The 18,143-nt window shown below is 37.3% G+C and overlaps 1 protein-coding gene across 9 annotated transcripts in view; it reads left to right on the forward strand.

The window, feature by feature from the left end:
- The window catches only part of MPP7 (MAGUK p55 scaffold protein 7), a 161,135-nt gene that overhangs the window by 42,418 nt on the left and 100,574 nt on the right, over positions 1-18,143 (forward strand). For all 9 annotated transcript variants that reach the window (XM_048294327.1, XM_048294318.1, XM_048294375.1 and 6 more), the window contains 2 exons: positions 1,562-1,726; positions 15,586-15,704. In XM_048294327.1, coding sequence (XP_048150284.1) covers positions 1,690-1,726; positions 15,586-15,704 — 156 coding nt within the window. In that variant the 5' untranslated portion in view covers positions 1,562-1,689. The remainder of the gene's footprint in view (positions 1-1,561; positions 1,727-15,585; positions 15,705-18,143) is intronic.

Below are 18,143 nucleotides of genomic sequence, written 5' to 3' on the forward strand. Positions count from 1 at the left end.
TTTTCTTCATAAACTTCTATAACTAAAAAAAATCCTAAAGCCCTAAACAATCTTAATAGATAGGCTTTTGACTTTTTATTTGGTTCTTTTCATCATAGAAGAAGTTGTCCAGGGAGGTAGCTTCTGCTGTATTTGCCTTCTTAACCAAACCACCCAGATCCACTGGGTAAACGCTTATGGGACATAAAAAACCTCATACTCAAAAAAAGTTGCCAGACTATTTAAACTATAGGCTTATGCCTGGGGACAAGCTAACAACTAACTTACGTCAAAAAATTGATTTAAAACTTATTGAACAAAATCTTGTGGATGGCCCTTAGTATCTTGCCATACTTTTAGAAATGTGGGGATTTTTTTTGGTGAAAAACAAAATTTTGAACAGCATACACTGTTTACAGCACCTGTATATCACTCTTCCACAAGACTGTTGCCAAGTTAAAATGGGTCCAAAATATGTACTTTAAGAGCCAAGACGACTTCAAAAGTCATTCTGATTAATATGAATGTGTTCAAAAAAAACCCCAAACAAAACACAAAAACCAAACCAGCAATAGTAGCAGCAAAATGCTCTTCTGTTTATTTTCTTTTCCTGAAACAGAACTATGCTGCTTTCTCTCTTCAAGGATCCTTTTTGTTTACTGAAATCTGGAAAAAACCCCTTATATTCTGCTAGCTTCTACTTCCCCCTCTCCCTGCCTTTTCCCTGCAAACACATTAGTCCCTGCCCTGCTCTAAGTAGACATATTCTGTCTTAACTCGAAATTTCTTTTTGTATGTTTGCATTCCAGTTTCATATTTTAACATATTTGAATTCAAATATGTTCACTTACATTTGAAATTAGTTTTAACTTTTGTTACATGTGCTCTGAATTTTTCTCAAGAAGTGGTTAAAAGAAAGACCCCAAATTTACAATCAGTAGACCTGTACAATTATTACAAAATATGTGTTAAAAAAACACTGACTTTGTCGTAATGAATCACAGAAAAATTCCTTACATGGTAATGGCTCCATCAACTCCACGAATCGAACTGCTGTTTACCTTAGAAAAGTATTTGCTCCAGTCCTACTTTTTACAACTTCAGTTAAAATTTAGATTATATTTCCAGGTAACAAAAAAAATCTTAAATGACTTGAAAACAATTGAAAGGAGGTTAAATAGAAACACTGAATAAATTACTGTGCTAGTAAGCAATTTTATTTTCCTGAGATAAGTAGTAGGAAAATTTGAATGACCTCAATTATTCACAGTTTTAATAAAATACCCCTAGACTTTATTTCCAGCATGCCTGACATGATGGAGTTAGAGTATAATTTACACAAGAGAAATGTGTTAAATTATCCTTAATGCAGAATGGGATTACAGGCTAGACTGAAGAAAACAAAACTTGTTTCACCTGGGGGAAACAAAAATCTTAGCAGCCATAAATAAATGCATAGCACTTGGTTTTGAGAATATTAAATAAAAGCTTATTTCATGATAATTATGTGATTTGGTTAGCTGCAGTAATATACAATTTAACAATGTTCTTAATTGTAAAATTCTGTTTCTGTTCTTTCTAGGAGAAGCTTGGACATAACATAAATCTTTGTAGACAACTTGGCTGCAAGCAGTTAAACTGAAATAAACTTCTGCCTTCTGGCTGCAGTGCTGGTTTGAGGTTTTTGCGTGACACTCTGCAGACTAAATCATGCCAGCTTTATCAACTGGATCTGGAAGTGACACAGGTACGCAGGCCAAGGAGGGGGCGTGTTTCCTCCACACCTTATTTGTTAAGTCTATATTTCAAGAAATCATCAAATAAGATAATTATGGTGTCAACAGATTCCTAATTTAAGACTTAAAACATAACCTTTTCTCCCTGAAGTTAATTTAGATACATGAAACACCACAGATAAAATACACTAATTTTGAAAACCACCTTCTTCCTCTCCATCCCCAACCTCTGAAAAAGAACATCTCTAAACATATATTTTAGATGGATCTGAAGAATTTGGATTCACCTCTTAGCATGGTTCCTACAATGTTAACTTGAAAAAGGAAGAGGAGGGAAAAAAAAGATGATGATATCATGCATGCCTTAATATTTGCAGCAGTCTAGACTATCCCCTCTGTGAGTTACAGTTATCAGTGGAGTTATTTCTGAACACAGACTATTCAGTTTTGACAACTCTGTAACAAATTAGGAGAAGAAAAATACTGTCTCAAGTTCTGTTCCTTCGCTTGCCTTCCACGTCAGAGCCCAGTTCCTGTCACTGACTGCAGGCAGTGGGATTGCAGATATGTAGCTTTCCATAGTTTTCACCTTCTTTGTGGCAATATTAGGTTATATTCAAAGGTTAAATTTCATCTTCTTGTTATGCTGACATTCTCCTCTGCCAGTATTTTTGTCCCTCTGTTTAGGATAACTAAAGCTAGTTTTTTTAGCTTGAGAGTGTTTGTTAAAAAAGGGTGATCCAGCTGAGGTTGCAATACAATACAAAAATCCCTGCTTTCCACCCCTGTGCCACATATTTTTATGGACAGAAATAACAGATTTGGAAAATTAGGAGGGAGATTTCAAGTCAGGAATCCAAAAATATGTGTGTAAGTATGTATATAAGGAACTGCATTTGATTGTTATTTTTAGTAGACTGTACAGTGCAGTGATTTTGTTTTCCCTACACGTAAAATTTATCTTAGATGAAAATATTAATCTTTACAATTAGGGTGTGGGTTTGTTTATTTGTTGCCATGGGGAAGGAGAGTTGTTGGGTTTTATATGCTTTTTTGTCTCCCTATTCCTGTATTTAAGGGATTTGACTGGGACTTTGCCAAACCCTATCTCTGCATACCTTTCTTTTCTCTCCCTCTCCTCTTGGAAACAAGTGAGTTGAAGCTGTTCAGTATGCTAAAGCTGGGTTTTGGAAGGTGTGTCAGCGTCTACTCTGGGCTAGTTTTCCACTCTGGACCTTTGCTTTCTTTATCAGGCACTCTTTTGTGTCCTTTCAAAACCGGCCTTAATTTTTAAAAAAAATTATTACTTGTTTGTTTTTTTAATGACTGTTAATATGTCTAAAAGTAATAGTCATGGACATAACTTTCCGAATAAAAGAAGAGAAGGGCTCCAAAAAGTAGAAAATAATCCTAATTTTGAAATACTGTGCGTTTGAATGCCTCTAAGCATGTTTTACTGTGTTATTTAATCCCTAAGATGCTGCAAATATACCTTTAATAATTAAGGTCTGTGTTAAAACTCAAGTGTCTCCATTGTCCCATGAAATGTATAGTAAAACATGATACAGACCATTAATATCTTGCTGTTAAGTAATACTGCTTGTAAATCCTTTTTTTTTCTGCCGCAGGTTGTAAGTTGTTTCTCTAAATAAAAATTTGCATTTGAAGTGAAAAGAGAATTTTTTTTTTCTTCTACTTTCTTTACAATACTTCTTGATGGGGCTGATACGCATTGAAGTATTTTTGGTATGGTTACATCGAACTGTGCTTTCTACCTTGGTTATGATACAGGTGGTTTCTAACTGGAGTTCTGTTTTTCTACTGTTACTCTCACTCTTAGATTAAAAAATAGTGATGTGCATAAAGTTTTTCCTACCTCTGTTGCTCCTGCGTGGGTAAGCCAGTTTTCCTCTAACCCTGTCTGCACAGACTGGTATTGTGACATGTGATGAGGTGAAACTGCTCTGTCTGGGGCACTGGGCACTTGGCAAGTCACTTAGTGGGACCTTTAGGGTAGGACAGAACTCTGTTTAGTCTGTTTGCTAAGACTTTCTTTTGTAGATACAATGACACAAAATATAGCCTAACTTTTTTTTGTGTCTGTCAGATGCTGGGTGAAATAAAAGTAAACCTGGATTTAAAAACAAAGAATTCTGTCAGGACTTGTAAATAGAAATGCATCATATGTGAATATTGAAAGTTGCCATGTCATGGACTACTGGACACTCAGTCAGTAGTATGGGAACATTAATGATTTTAAGTTTTTTTTATATAGTCTGAAGCATCAGATTGCTGTGAAAAGTAGGATAGTGTTCATGATGGGCTGTGTTTGATCAGACTAAATGTTTACCTGACTGTGTTCATTTTACCTTGCTTTTGCTTTGTCAACAGCTCTTATTAGAAGTGGCACCATGTACTTGCAGCTGCTTTCTTCATATACACTTGTCATATATCTGCTTTTGTCATATCATGTTTTAACCTGTATCTTCTTCTGAACACAAGCCATTGCTCTTAAATCTGTTTTGAGGGGCATTTACCAGGCTTTAAGCTAGGATAAATCAAAATCATGGCTACACTATTTTCAATCTTTTTTTAAATGTTTGTTTTAATTTATTCAGATCGATATAGTGACTTTTAATTTAATCTTATACCTTACCAGATTGATCATGCTTCACTAACCTAAAGACAAGGACAAAGGCTTATGTGCAGATGCTTCTTTCTCTTCCACTCTCCATTAGCCATATAGAAAACGTATTTTTATATAATAATAATTAAAAAGCTGCTCATTGTGTCTAACATCTGTGTGACCCTTAAGGTTTGTGGTCCTGTCAGTGTCAAGTCAAAGTTATCTTAAAGCAACCAGCGTGAATGGAAGGCTGAGCTCATGCCTCAGGCTGGGTCAGAAGCTTTCCATAGTTTCTGTGTTGCAAAAGTCTGCTTGCCCTCTGTGTGCAAGCCCATCACATAGATTTTTTGAAGACTGAGCAAGAAGACTTGTATTTTTGCAGGTAAAGCAAATCTGTGAGATCTGGCATTCACTTATCTGGTATATTTAGGAAGGTGTAAAATTGCAGTTCTGGCTTCACCGTAGTAGATGGCAGCTTTGTTGCTGACTTTGGCGGAGCCAAGATGACATCATTATGCTTTAAGTGTTGTTCTAATGTGAAAACATCGTAAACTTGTTGCAGATTTCTTTCCTCCCAACGCTGTATCAAGCTTGCTTAATTGACAAGTTTAAAAATGCTTTTCTGTTTGTTCTCAAAAACCAGTGCATGAATGTGCAAAGCAGACTTCATGTTTTTGTTTCATGTGTTGTCAGCAAGAAAATCACATTTATGGGCCAAGTTTAGGCACCAAGTAAAACTGTGCGAGGTTGCTTATATACAGTGAAAATCAGAAGCAGTTCTTGGATTTGGATATTGTAAATTATAGAAAGAGAAAATGTACAAGGGCTAACATTTGTTTCTTCTTGAGCACATAAAGGAGTGAGCACTGTGCCAGATAGTGGAGTTTTCTCTGTATTACAGGACTGCAAAACTGAATACATGTTAGGTTTTTAATTAAAAAAACCCAACACATTTTTTACTAACCAAATTTTAAGTTCACCTGGCCTTTAAAATATTCCTGTCTTTTGTGTTTTCGTCTCTGTTTTGTAGTAATACTAAATAGATATGTGAAATCTTTTCTAAACATTAGGTATTTTTCCAAACTGCATTTATATTAGTGTATTCTGTGGTTCTTTAAGAATTAATCTCGACCTCTGAAGCTGCATGCTGTTGATGTGGGTATGCTGAATGCTGGTAGAAATACTTTGCTAGGATAGTCCTTATGGATTTGCTTCCCAGTGGTGAGGGACCACTGCAAGCAGTGGGAAGTTCAAAGATGATTTTTCAGCCACCTGAGCCCAAAAAGATGCTGCCTTGTTTTTATTGCTTTCATATAGGTGTCTTCTCTTTATTTACTACTATATTAATGCATTTTGATCAGCATGTCAGTTTCAACATGATGTTTTCTAGGAGGATTTGATAATGAAAAGGATAAAAAGGTAGATAAAAAAAGCAATAATATGAACAAAAAGCTAAGTAGTTGGCTAAGCTGAAAGGGGGACATCAGAAACATCTATAGTGGAAGAAGCACAAATTAACCTGAAGTGCTAAAATTTTTATTTCAGACTTTTAACCCTGTTTTCAGGATTCGGAGAGAGATAGAAATCAAGAGAGTTCTATTTTTACACCCTGTTGAAAGAACGTAGCAACATAAAATGGTGGCCAAGGATCTGCGCTCATTGTTATGAGATGAAGAGAAAAGGAATTTAGGAGAGCAATGAAGGAAAGATTTCTGGGAGTTGTTCTTCCGTTGGAGGCTGCCAGGGCAAAGGCTTGCATGGTCATTGGTTCCTGCTCCAAACTGCCTTTGCTTCCCCACTGGCATCTGTGGTGGAAACAGAGCAGAGGGAAAGCCTTCACTCGCCTGCTTTACACTTGTGATTACGACTTAGGCATAGGTGTGCTGCAGCAAGTGTAGTATGTAAATGCCTTGGCTGCATCACAATTTCAAGGCTGCTTAAATTCCTCAGCACATTGAAATGCATAGATATGGCTAGATATACATGAAAATGGATATGATAGCCGAGGCAAAATTTATACTGAATTAATAAGTAGAGCCAATATTTTATCCTTGCATTCTTGATTTCTCCCCATCTCCATCTGCCAGAGGCATTAAATAGCTTTTAGGCTAACATTAATTTGAAAGATTTGGGAAAGTATGAGATGTATGGCTAGCTTTAACTGCAATCTGATTTAATTTTTAAAAATATAACTTGCTGGTGTTGGAAAGGGTATTTATTTTGGTATCAACATATTTATGGTGACTTGGAAAATTTGTTCAAAGTGAAATGAAATGTCTCTAAACGGTTCTGGTTTTTGTTAATATTTTATATTATGCTAGACTGATTCAGCAGTGTGGAATCAGAAAATGTGTGTAAGCATATTTACTGATGGGTAAACTCTTCAAACCTGTTCCAGTTTCTGGACACAAATTTAAATCCAAATGATATGGCAGCTGAAACAATTTTACCCCCTTTTTTTTTCTGGTGAGCAGTGTGTAGTTTTGTAGTAAATTTGGAAGCACAATAGCCTATACTATTTCTAAGCAGAGGCTCTGTTATATATGTCTCTGTTTGTTGGACCAAAAGCTGTAGTTACACAAGTGGGTGACAGTTCTAGTGATGCCAGGTGTCCTTTGCTGAGAGCAGACTGCCGTGCTGTCCTGCTCAAGTGTAGCTGTGCCAGCATCCAGGTTAGCCAGCAGAGCCGACATATTGTGTGCATTTAGTGTCGGATGGAAGGTTCTGTGGCTTCTCAGCCCAATATCACATCAAATCTTGGCTGATTTAAAAGAACTAAACCTGTTAATCAAAAGGCAATTTATTACTACTAAGAGGTAATGAAAAGCTTCCCTGTTAGCTGTTGCCTGCTGTGAAATACAGGGTTCAAAAATGTTTGGGTTTTTTTAATAACACATAGGTTTAGAAAAAAACCCAACAAACACAAAAACCACCTCAAAGCAACATACTAGTCTTAAATATAAACTATGAAATAATTTAATTATTTCAAATAGTTTGCTTTCCTACATTTACTTTCAAGATAAGGTGATGATACAGGATCATAGAATGGTTTGGACTGACAGGGACCTTAAAGATCATCTAACTTCAAACCCCTTCAAACACATCTAACTTCAAACACCTTTCACTAGGCCAGGTTGCTCAGAGCCCCATCCAACCTGGCCTTGAACACTGCCAGGGATGGGACAGCCCCAGCTTCTGGGAACAGCCTGTACCAGTGCCTCACCAATCTAATCACAAAGAATTTTTTCCCTGCACTAACCTAAATTTCCCCTCTTTCAGTTTGAACCATTACTTCTTGTCCTATCTCTACAGTTCCTGGCAAAGAGTTCCTCTCCAGCCTTCCTTGTAGGGCTGCTGCAGATATTGGAAATTTGCTAGGAGGTCTCTGTGCACACTTCTCTTCTCCAGGCTGAACAGCCCCAACTTCCGCAGTCTGTCAATATACTTGACTTTTTAAATTTGTGTAAATTCCTATGTTCTTCTGTAAACTTTTATATCAAGTGTATGTGGCTGTATGTATATGACTGATTGATGTATTGGCATCACTTTTTTTGAGTGTTAATTCCTAAACTAGGTCCTACAGTCAATCATAAGACTGAAATAATATACTGATTTAATTTCAGGCATCAGTACTGCCTAGGATTGCAGGAGTTCTTCTTCTACTCTCGTGACAGATATATTCTGTATGAGATACATGATCAGCATGTATCTTGACCATGGGAGGTTGAGATACATGGTAATCAAATAGTGTTTCCATTATTCTTAGGCACAACTGATTTGAAAATAGTGTAGATTTCTATTGTTTGAAGTCTTTATTCTCTCAGTGAGATATTGTGTCCTCCTTTTGCTGGTGTAAAATGCTATGTGTAGTACTCCTTGCTGCCCCTCCCCAGTGACAAGTCTCTTACAATCTCGCAAACTGTGACTGAAGAGTTAAACGTGGCCAGTGTGTCCAGTGCCTTCCTAGTGCTGGAATGAGTTCTTTCCTGACCGCCTGCCAGGTACTTGCTATTGCCTCCTCTAGGGCTGATGAAGATCTAGATAGAAACACTAAAGACTTGCCAAGCTGATGTCTATGGAAAGGACCAGTCAATTAGTCAAGGTTATTCAAGGTGCCATAGTGTGCAGGCTTCATTGGAGGAGCCAGGATTTTTTTTGTTGTTGTTTTAAAAAAGGAATATCAAATTTTTGTATGAGTTTTCCACAAGCTGCTTGTTAATTTGTCCTTGATGGGTGACTTTAAATCAGTTTTATGTATGTGTTATTCTTGCAGATAATAGGTAAGCTTTTGAATACTCATAAAGTACATTTTATGAACTTCGAAAATATCCATGTTGACACAGTGTCTAGTAACTACATTTTTGAGGGGTTTTGATTTTGACACAGCTTTGATGAGCCATACAAGCAAGAACTTTGCAGCAACAGGCTTGCCCTGTATGGATGCAAATAGAGATCAACTCTTTAACTCACATCAGAACATTAATAGTATGTGGTATGTTAAATCTGAAATACACATGTTGAGACAAATCCTAAAAGACCAATAACTGTTTCAAACAACTGCATGTTCTTTAGCTCCAGGAGCCAAGTTCCAAAACTAAAGACTTTTCCATTTTGAAGGAAATAATATTTTTAAAAGTGATGGGTTTAAATGATCACTCGTTCAACATTTTCTGTCATAACGTTGTTTTAAGGTGGGTTAACAAATTTACTGTAGCTTGGAGGAATAAAAATTAGGTACAACTTTTAAGTTACAATACTATTGCCCTTATGAATATGTGGTCTTGTTCTTTGAGGACTCTTACAGTAAAATTCTTTTTTTAATTAGAAAAAATATGCAACACTGATATTTATATTGCTCTGCCATCTGTAAGGATTTCAGCATTTTAGTTTTTTTTGTGAATTAGCAAATAAATCAAAACAGGTATTTTTCCCAAGATGCCGATCACACTTGCATGTCATGATTATCTAGTTAGTCGGTGTTCTGTAACTTTGAAAATTAATTTTTTTTTTTAGAAACACTAAACTGCAAAATTTAAAAAAAGGTACTTATTGGAACGAGTTAATCCATCTGGCTCCGCAGAGAAAAATTGTTAATCTTTAACTTTTTGTAGTGTCAGCAAGCCCATATATTCAGTGGAATTACTTAAGAGAACATAAAAAAAGAATTATTTGGAGTACATAAATTTGAGCACATAGTGGTCTTTTTACAGCTGGAGTCTGATAGGACAGTGCAGTATGTCCATCGTAATGTGCAGACATACTGCGTATGTTCTTATTTGAACCTGTGCATAAATACTAATCTCAAATTTCATAATGAAATAATTTTCACTATTTGATGTTAGTGACTGATTTTGTTATTCAACAGCAAGGATGTCAGAGCAAGTGTTTGTACTGCAATGCTGCTTGCTTGTGTGTAAGGCAAACGTCTGAGCCTTCATAGAACCATAAAGTACAGTTCAAATGTGAAAAAATGTCAGCTTGTTATAAATGGCAGCAAATAGTGCTGATTATTTTACCTTTGACAAAGTGGAAAATTTAAAGGTTGGTTTGTCCCATTTTATTAATACAATAAATTTTTACAGTGTTGTTCTGGGCCTTCAGATATATGTTCTTTAGTGTTTATTATCCCTCAGTTGCTGTAAAAACTCTAGATTTGAAGTCTGGCATCATTGTTCAGAATGCTAATTCAGGAAATTAATTAGCATATGAAAGCAAAGGCATATCCATGTTTCCATTTCTTCCCTTACGCTAACCAAAACAAAGTTGGTGTTTTCTTGTAATATGCAAGAGTGATGGAACGCAGAGCCCATATTTTTTATCATTTAGCACTAGTTTATAGCTTCCACAGACTTGTCCTAATAATGAAGCTATGAAGGATATGACAAGAATGGTGATATTAAATTTCTCTAGACTAACAGTAAATTTTTCCATTCTGATGTCAAGAATGTAGAGCATCTGGAATCTGCAGTGTGAGTGGTTCAGTTTGGGAACAGTTTCATCAATTGCTTAGCCATTTATTCTCCTCCTAGGAACAAGCAGTCTTCTGTAGAATATAACACTACAAAGGAAGCAATTTTCTAAAACTGGAAAAATTTTTTAATGTCCTGTTGTTTCTGATTTAAAAGGTTTCCATTGCTTCTTACTATTAAGTCTGATTACTTGTGCAAATCTAGTGCACACGTTTTTAAATTGGAATTGGTATTATTCTACATTTTGGTCTTCAGATCAAATAAAACTAAATTGTATTAATTAAGTTTAGAAAAAGCTGAAGATGCTCTGAAGACAGTAACTTCTTAAGTGTGTTGAAAGAACAAGTTGAAATTTACCTCTTACTCTTTTAGGCAGGGACAGTGCTGAATTTTCAAACATAGCTGGATTTTCCCTTGAAATTACTTTAGTTCAAGCTGGCAGAATGCTACAGGACTTATTCTGCAGCCATTTTGTCTTACCTGTTCTTGCAACAAGTCCAAAAGCTTCAGAGTAGTTTCTCTGTCCATGACAAACTGTTGTAAATTTTAGTTTTGGATTGTGTATGTGGATTTAGGTTATCTACATGTATGTAGTTTATATGGACTATTTCTGTAGGCAAAGCTATCTAGTTAATGGATTTTAATTCCCTATGGCACTGTTCTTGAATGAACTAAATTTTATGAAAAATTTATTGTTTGTCCAGTGTTAATTTATTACTTTTAAATCTCTTTATTCTGAGTCAGGCAATCAGATTTAATAGACTCTATAAGTACCTTCAAACAACCCTCTCCCCCTTCCACTCTTACAACAGTTTTATAATTATATTCCCATGTGCAATGCTTGTCTGCTTTTAGTAGGAGTTTCATTCTATAGGGTTTTACTGAGTTCACGGAAGTGTTAGATACTGTACCTAATTTATATTACATGAATATAAATAGCAGCATGCTGGTATCTAAAATAGGAGCTTCTTTATTTATCTGGAATTAGCTCCTGTTACTGCCACTCGATTATGTGACCTTGTTTAACATAGCAAGGGCCCTTTTTGCTCCTGTTCCACTAATCTGGGTATGTTCAGGTGTGATTACATTGTGATGGGCGTTAGGGTTCCCCCTGCCCTGAGTAGGAATTGTCAAACTTACTTCCCCTCTTAAAATTGCATAATTGTCTTACATCTCCATGTTTAATCACATTGTTAGGGGTTTTTTTATGTATGCTCAGGTCTTCTGGGAATAAATTACCTACTTTTAAAAATTGAAATAAATTAGTTTTTCTTGTGTAAGTCCTGTTTTCTGAATTTTAACACCCAAAATATTTTGATACTAGTTAATTCTAATGGGTGCATGATTCCTTTTAAATATAAATGCTGATTAAACTTCCACTAGACTAAAAAAAAAATCAAGAAACTAAGTAGAATAGCAACAGTGTATAATAAAAGCAAAAAAAAATTTTTTTGCAAGACACTCCACAGAGTGCTGCCAACATCAGGCATTAAAAACAACGGGACTTTTTTTTTTTTTTGCTTTTTTTTTTTAAATTTAAACAACTTGTAGATACGTTTTTTTAAAGCTCTTGGTTGTGTTTATTTACATTGTGGGCACCTTTCAAAAAAACGTGAGGTCCATGCATGCCATATGACTCAAGAAGGTGGGACTTCAAGAGAAACATCAAAATTGAGACCAAGAGCACAGTCAAGGCCTGGCAGGCAGTGGTAGCATTCAACTTGGAGGTACTGATACATCTCAGTCCAGGGCTTATGTGATGAATATGTGTTTTTAATTTGCAAAACCATCTGTATTTTAGGGGGTATCACTATGATCTTTTGGAAAGTTAATTTTTGGTTTTAGAAGTAATCAAAAGTCCTTGGTATGGCATCCCTTCAGACTACATAATTGCTACTGGAACAATTAAAAGAAAGTGTGGTTTTAACAGCCTGGCAGTACTAAAACCATTGTTAAACTTGCATTTTTTTTCCATGGCCTTTGGCTCTGACTTCTAGAACCACCTGAGATACTACTTACAAGTTTTGCAGGAGGTTTGAAGTTGATCTGAAGCACTCTACTATGAAATTCAGATTATTTCTATTGCTGCATGGCAGCATCTGTGTACAGTGAGATCTTACAGGGCTGCAGGAATTTGAGCTACTGCCCTTCATGTGTAGGAAAGATGCATGTGACAAATTGTGAGATTTGGTAATTAAACTTAGGCCAATGTTTGGCTGCCAATATAGTGGTGTCAACTTCATTACCAGTTTACACTAACTTGACAAATTATTGTGTCCCTGTCCATATCACAAAAGCACTTTCTTTCATATGCCATGTGCTGGTAAAAGTCACATGCCAGCCACAATTTTCACTGTTTCTTCACAGTGTAATGAATAACAACACATTTCATGTAATTTAGACACAAGTAAAAAACATGTTTTACTTGGAGGTGTGTGTAGATCCACATACTGTATTTCTTAATATATAAAAATCAAAATGCTCATCTGAAAATTTTTGATTCTATGCACCACAGAAGGAACAAGAAGGAACAAGAGAAAAGGTAAATCTTTACAGGTGCTACCACCTTCTGCCATTACCTTCTGGAGCTGAGTCAGGTGATCTGGAATTACACAAATTTAACTTTAAACATGTTCTAGATCTTTGTTTTGTGTTCTCCCCAGGTTAATACATTAAGTCCTCCTTCTGCCTGATTTTTACCTGGCTCCTTGATTGAGTTGTTTTTTTAATTCCTGGCTACATAGTGTTCCGTTTCGGGAGGAGTCTGAAGAGCAAGAGCATGCTGTTCTCCAGGACACTGCATGGCACAGTCCTCAGTTTCCACTGCTGCAGAGAAGGGCTGGATTCTCATTTCCTTCTGGCTGAAAGCTATAAACACTGGACTCTAGAGCCAAAGCAGGGAAGAACTAGAAACACGGCTATGATATTGGATAAAATCAGTCAGCACCTCTCTAATTGTCTCTACTTCCCCAGGAGAGTTGCACAGATTGAGTGCATTGCTGTGGAAGCTGGAGTAGCGCACTAGGGACATGGACGCCCATTTCTCTGGAATGGGCAATTCAGGGATATATAAGTAAGTATAGTCCACAGAAACTTTTGAGCTGGATGTGAAACCTTCATGTGTGTGAGCACCTGCAGGGTTCAGCACTCCTGGAGTGCTGGCAGGCACGGTTTTTCTCTGGGAGTTTTGTGTGTAAAACCAAAGTCTCATTATGGGCAGATTCAGTCTCTCCCTGTGTCACTAATAGTTAATCCATCAGGAAATACAAACTTTCATTTTATTTTTCACTAGGGATTTGATTGTCAAAGCTTTGAGGAGCAAGTTACAAGGAGAGAATAGTTTTATAGTTGATTACATGTGGAATTTAAGCAGATCTGATGGACCAAGGAAAAGAAAGCTTACTTTGTTACACGTTTTTTATTTTAAGGAAGTGGCTGAAGTTACTATTTTCTTTCTTCTGAATGACATGCATGAATTGTTCCTAAGCAGTTATGCCACAGTGCAAGTTACATTGAAGATTTCTTTTCCATTTCCTGACAACCTTCAGGTTATTTTGAGGTAAATATATTTGCAGTAAGAAAAGTGGCCAACTGTAAAGAATTTTTTAAATTTTCTAAATGAAGGAAAATAAATAAATGTTTTAATTTTCTAAGAGAAAATAAATGTTTTTTAAAATTTTCTAAATAAAAATGTTTTCATAAATTGTGTGATAAAAACAACCGTTTTTGCTAAGTTCTGAAGTTCTAATTGTGTGGGATGTTGTAGCCACAAATCCCATTCATACCTCTTTTCTCAGGGTGTCAGCTCAATCACTGATTGTATCTTGCTAGGCAAAGCTTGATGGTCTTTTTTTCTGTCTGCAAAATTGTAATGGTTTGAGTTGTATCTTCTTTTTGCAGTATTTCTGAAGCAAAAACGAGAACAAATTTAAATAAAAGCAGGATTCTAAGATAAATGAATACGAACCACCAAAAAATGCTTGGAGCACAAAAAGAATATATCTGGAAAGAGCTTTTTTCCCCAAAATATTTTACCGAGAGGCATTAAAAAGATGAAAATGTAAATAATCAGAACCCAAAGGTGATGTATGTAAATGTTGAAAGGGATATGTACTGCCTGAAAAGGTTGTGAAATTATGTTTACTAATAAATATTCTAAATTATAAGTTTTAAGGAGATAATAAGCATAATAACAATATGTAGCCTGTAACTTACAACAGTGTTCTTTTACCAGTAGAATATGTTGTAAATCTGTTCTTGTGATGAACAGCAGCACTTACTCAGACTAAAAATAATAACAGGACCGTGTATCTTGGATCCCAGGAGACTATTGGTGTTTTTGTAGACAGCAGACAGGAGAAAAAGGCATTTTGTCCTTTTTACCCCGAGTAATCCCACTGGAAAATTAAACATGTGCTATGAATTGATATCAGCTCATTCCAGGTTACCTCCCTAAAGAGGACTGCTGCAAACACTGTTGCTACATTTTTTGGACAGCACTTTGATGGCCTGTATGCACGATGGATATTTTATGCTGTACGCTACTGTGGAACAGTGTGCTACTGTCTGCCCCTCAGAGACCGCTGCTGAGGTGTGCCACAAATAACGGAGACCAGCAGTTGCTTTAACCCTAGAGAGAATCTCAAATACCTGCAAATTAAAAATGTTATTGAAATATTTCTGGGTGTATGTATGTCTGGGAAAATTGTGTTGGTTTTGTTTTTAAAAGTTTAATCTTGCAAAACAGAGAAGTTGCTTTTCTATTGCTGTGGATCCTTGCTGAACACAGAATTGAAAAAAATATTAAGCAATATATTAGCAAGAAATATTTAGAGAAACCACGAACCTTTTTTTAATGGACCACCCTATCCAGTTTCTGTTCTTTTAAGGAAGTTTTTCCTATTCATGACTCATTTCACTCTTTGGCTAACATCAAGGGAAATGGAATAACGATTAAGCAAAGGAATGTATGTTTTTTTCTGGGTTTGTCCTTTTTTCAAAACCTTTATGAATTTCTGCATAACCTTGTGTAAATATATATGGATGTAGAAGCTTGACAACTGTGACAAGGTAAAAAGTACGCTGCTAATACTTGTTTCTTAGTAATTTTTTCTAAATGTTCCTTTTGGTTCTACAAGTTAATGTTGTGCCGGATACTCCAGACTCCCTCTTCAGTTAAAATGACATGGTCCAGGCAGCCAATTACACAGAACTGTTAAGTGAAATTAATGAGATCACCCTAGATTACACTTTGTGTTTTATTTTCATTTTATAGGTCTGTACGAGCTGCTGGCTGCATTGCCAGCCCAGCTGCAGCCACATGTGGACAGCCAGGAAGACCTGACCTTCCTCTGGGATATGTTTGGTGAAAAAAGCCTTCATTCACTGGTGAAGGTAAACCACATTTAAGTCAGATTCTCTTTGAGAAGAGCATATGGAAAAATGTTTTGAGCGCCATCTAGTAAACCTGTGACCAAACTGTTGCTCAGTGAAAACAAAACAGCCTTGTTTTAAGTCTGTTTCTGTCAGGGTGGAAGTTGTTAAATAAGATTTTACCAAAAATACATAGATGATTTCATTTAAGAGTGATGTTCTGGCAGTGTAATGCTAATGCAACAAACATATGTTGTTTGCCCTTGTTTAGGAAAAAAAGAGTACGAAATAGTAGCAGGAAATCTGACACTTCTTTATGGTCAACATTCAAGACCTGGAGTTTAGCTTAAATAAATAAATGTTCACAGCAAAAATTAGAAGGAATATATTTTTTGAGGTCAAGTATGGCAAGAGTTCAGTAGCCACATTAATTTAAAATAATTTCCTTTAACAAAGTCAACTGAAATTCTAGTAAGCTGTTTCTTTTATTGGCTTGTCTCCATTTAATATTGTGTTTTGCTCATAAATATGCTGGACTAAAGTACAGCCTAAAATAAGTTGGACGAATACTTGAGTAAAATATTATGCTACAAAAATGATCAGCAACAAGAAATCAAAGCGTGCCGTCAGAGTACACAGAGCTACCCCAATAATCTGAAAATTGTGTATAGCTGAAAAATGGGACCAATCAGCTGGTTAAAATTATTCCACTCCTACAAAATGGTAAATATGTCGTCAATCCTCAGTACAGACCTAATTCAAGCTGGAAGGAAATTCTGAGGTCTCAAATGAGTCAGTAGATGGTAGTAACCCATGCCATGAATATATGCAGACTTGTACAGAATTTGTTAACCCTTGTCAATTACTGATCTAGAGGAAGCTTAAAATAGGGATTATTTCTAAGTAGGTTTGAAAGACTCACATTTTCCCATTTCTTTAGCTATCTTATTCTGGAAAAAGATGTAATAATGTTGATACTTGGTCAAGTGCTTGGTGATACTTTTCAAAATATCTGAGAATTTACATATAAAAGTAAACATAAGTGCCTTCTGGCAGTTGATACACAAAAGCAACAAACATTGGAACAGTGCTTGGCAATACTTGCTTGCCTAAAGAATTTCATCGAAGTTTCTAAAGTGCTGTAATTCCCAGACTCCTTGCGGCTTTGCTGCAGCTGTCTGTGCAGGTGGCTCAGAAGATCACTGTAAGAGGAATACCAGTCATCCTTCTGATGTAGGCTGACAGTGGTGTGCATCTAAGCAAAACGTTGGGTCAGTTGCTAAATTAGGTTTCTTTGTGTTTTGGGAATTAAAGAAGGCTGGCTAGAAAATGAGTGTGGATCTGTGAAACATTGTCACTCTGTTGGGGTCCCTCCCCTGCCGTGTAGCCCTGGGAGAGGGGCCCTGAGGGCACAGACACGGGGTTCCCCTGCCCCTGCTCAGCCTCGTTCCCATTGGTTGGTTTGTGTTCCCTGCGCGGGCAGAAGGACCCTTGGTCCCGTGACTGGAACAGTTCCTGAGCAGAGCTCCGGCCATGCGGCTGGAGAAATAAACATCTCTCTGAAACAGCTAGCAAGAATCTGTCTGTCCGTATATATTTCCTTTCCACGGGACTCCTGGTTTGATATATGCGTGTTGCAGGATCCCCACTGCAACAAATGGTGGAGATTTGTGAGCAGAACGATCCCCGATCCCTAAGCGACTGATTTGTGTGAGTAAACCCTGGAAACTTTGGATTCCTCTTCTTGGTTTTGCTTTGCTATTCCATATCTAAACTATGGAGGAACCGTGGGAAGACTCTTGGCTCTCAGAGCCGCATATGGACATTTATCTTAAACTTAAAATGATTCTTGAACAACGATTTGTGAATTTTAGCTTGATTCAAGCTCAAAAAGAACTGAAACACTTCCTGGCATGGTTGTTTAAGAACTTTTTCTATGTTTCTTGGGATTTAATTCTTACCAAGGGCTTTTGGAAAACCGTTTGGACACAGTTAATACTGGAGTCAAAATATATGCCGATGGAAGAATATTTTCGTGAATATTATTTAGTTACCGAGACTGTTGAGCAATGTCGGCTGTGTCCTGGTGAAGGGAAGCGTGGCGCAGGGACCGTGCGGCCCAGGCCACGTGCACCGAGCGCTCTGAGAGCAGCAGCGAGGCAGTTCCCGCGCGCGGGCGGAGCCACGCGAGCCGCAGTGTCGGTGGCGGAGCGGGGAGCGGCGGGACCCGGCGGTGCCCGCCCGGTCCTGTGCAGTGCGTGGTGGAGCGAGCCCCGTGAATGCCCGACCGAGAGGGGCGGCACGCGGGCGGCGGCTGGCGGCGATGGCGGTGGAACGGAGCCGCGCCCGGCCGAGACGCGCGCTGGAGCAGGGCGCGGGGGAGTCGTCGCTCGGGGGCCCGGCCGAGACGTGGGTGCAGCGCCCGGCAGCGGCAGCGAAGCTGCGACCAGAGGAGGCGAC

The sequence above is a fragment of the Corvus hawaiiensis genome, chromosome 1 (assembly GCF_020740725.1).
Source record: "Corvus hawaiiensis isolate bCorHaw1 chromosome 1, bCorHaw1.pri.cur, whole genome shotgun sequence".
Lineage (NCBI taxonomy): Eukaryota > Metazoa > Chordata > Aves > Passeriformes > Corvidae > Corvus > Corvus hawaiiensis.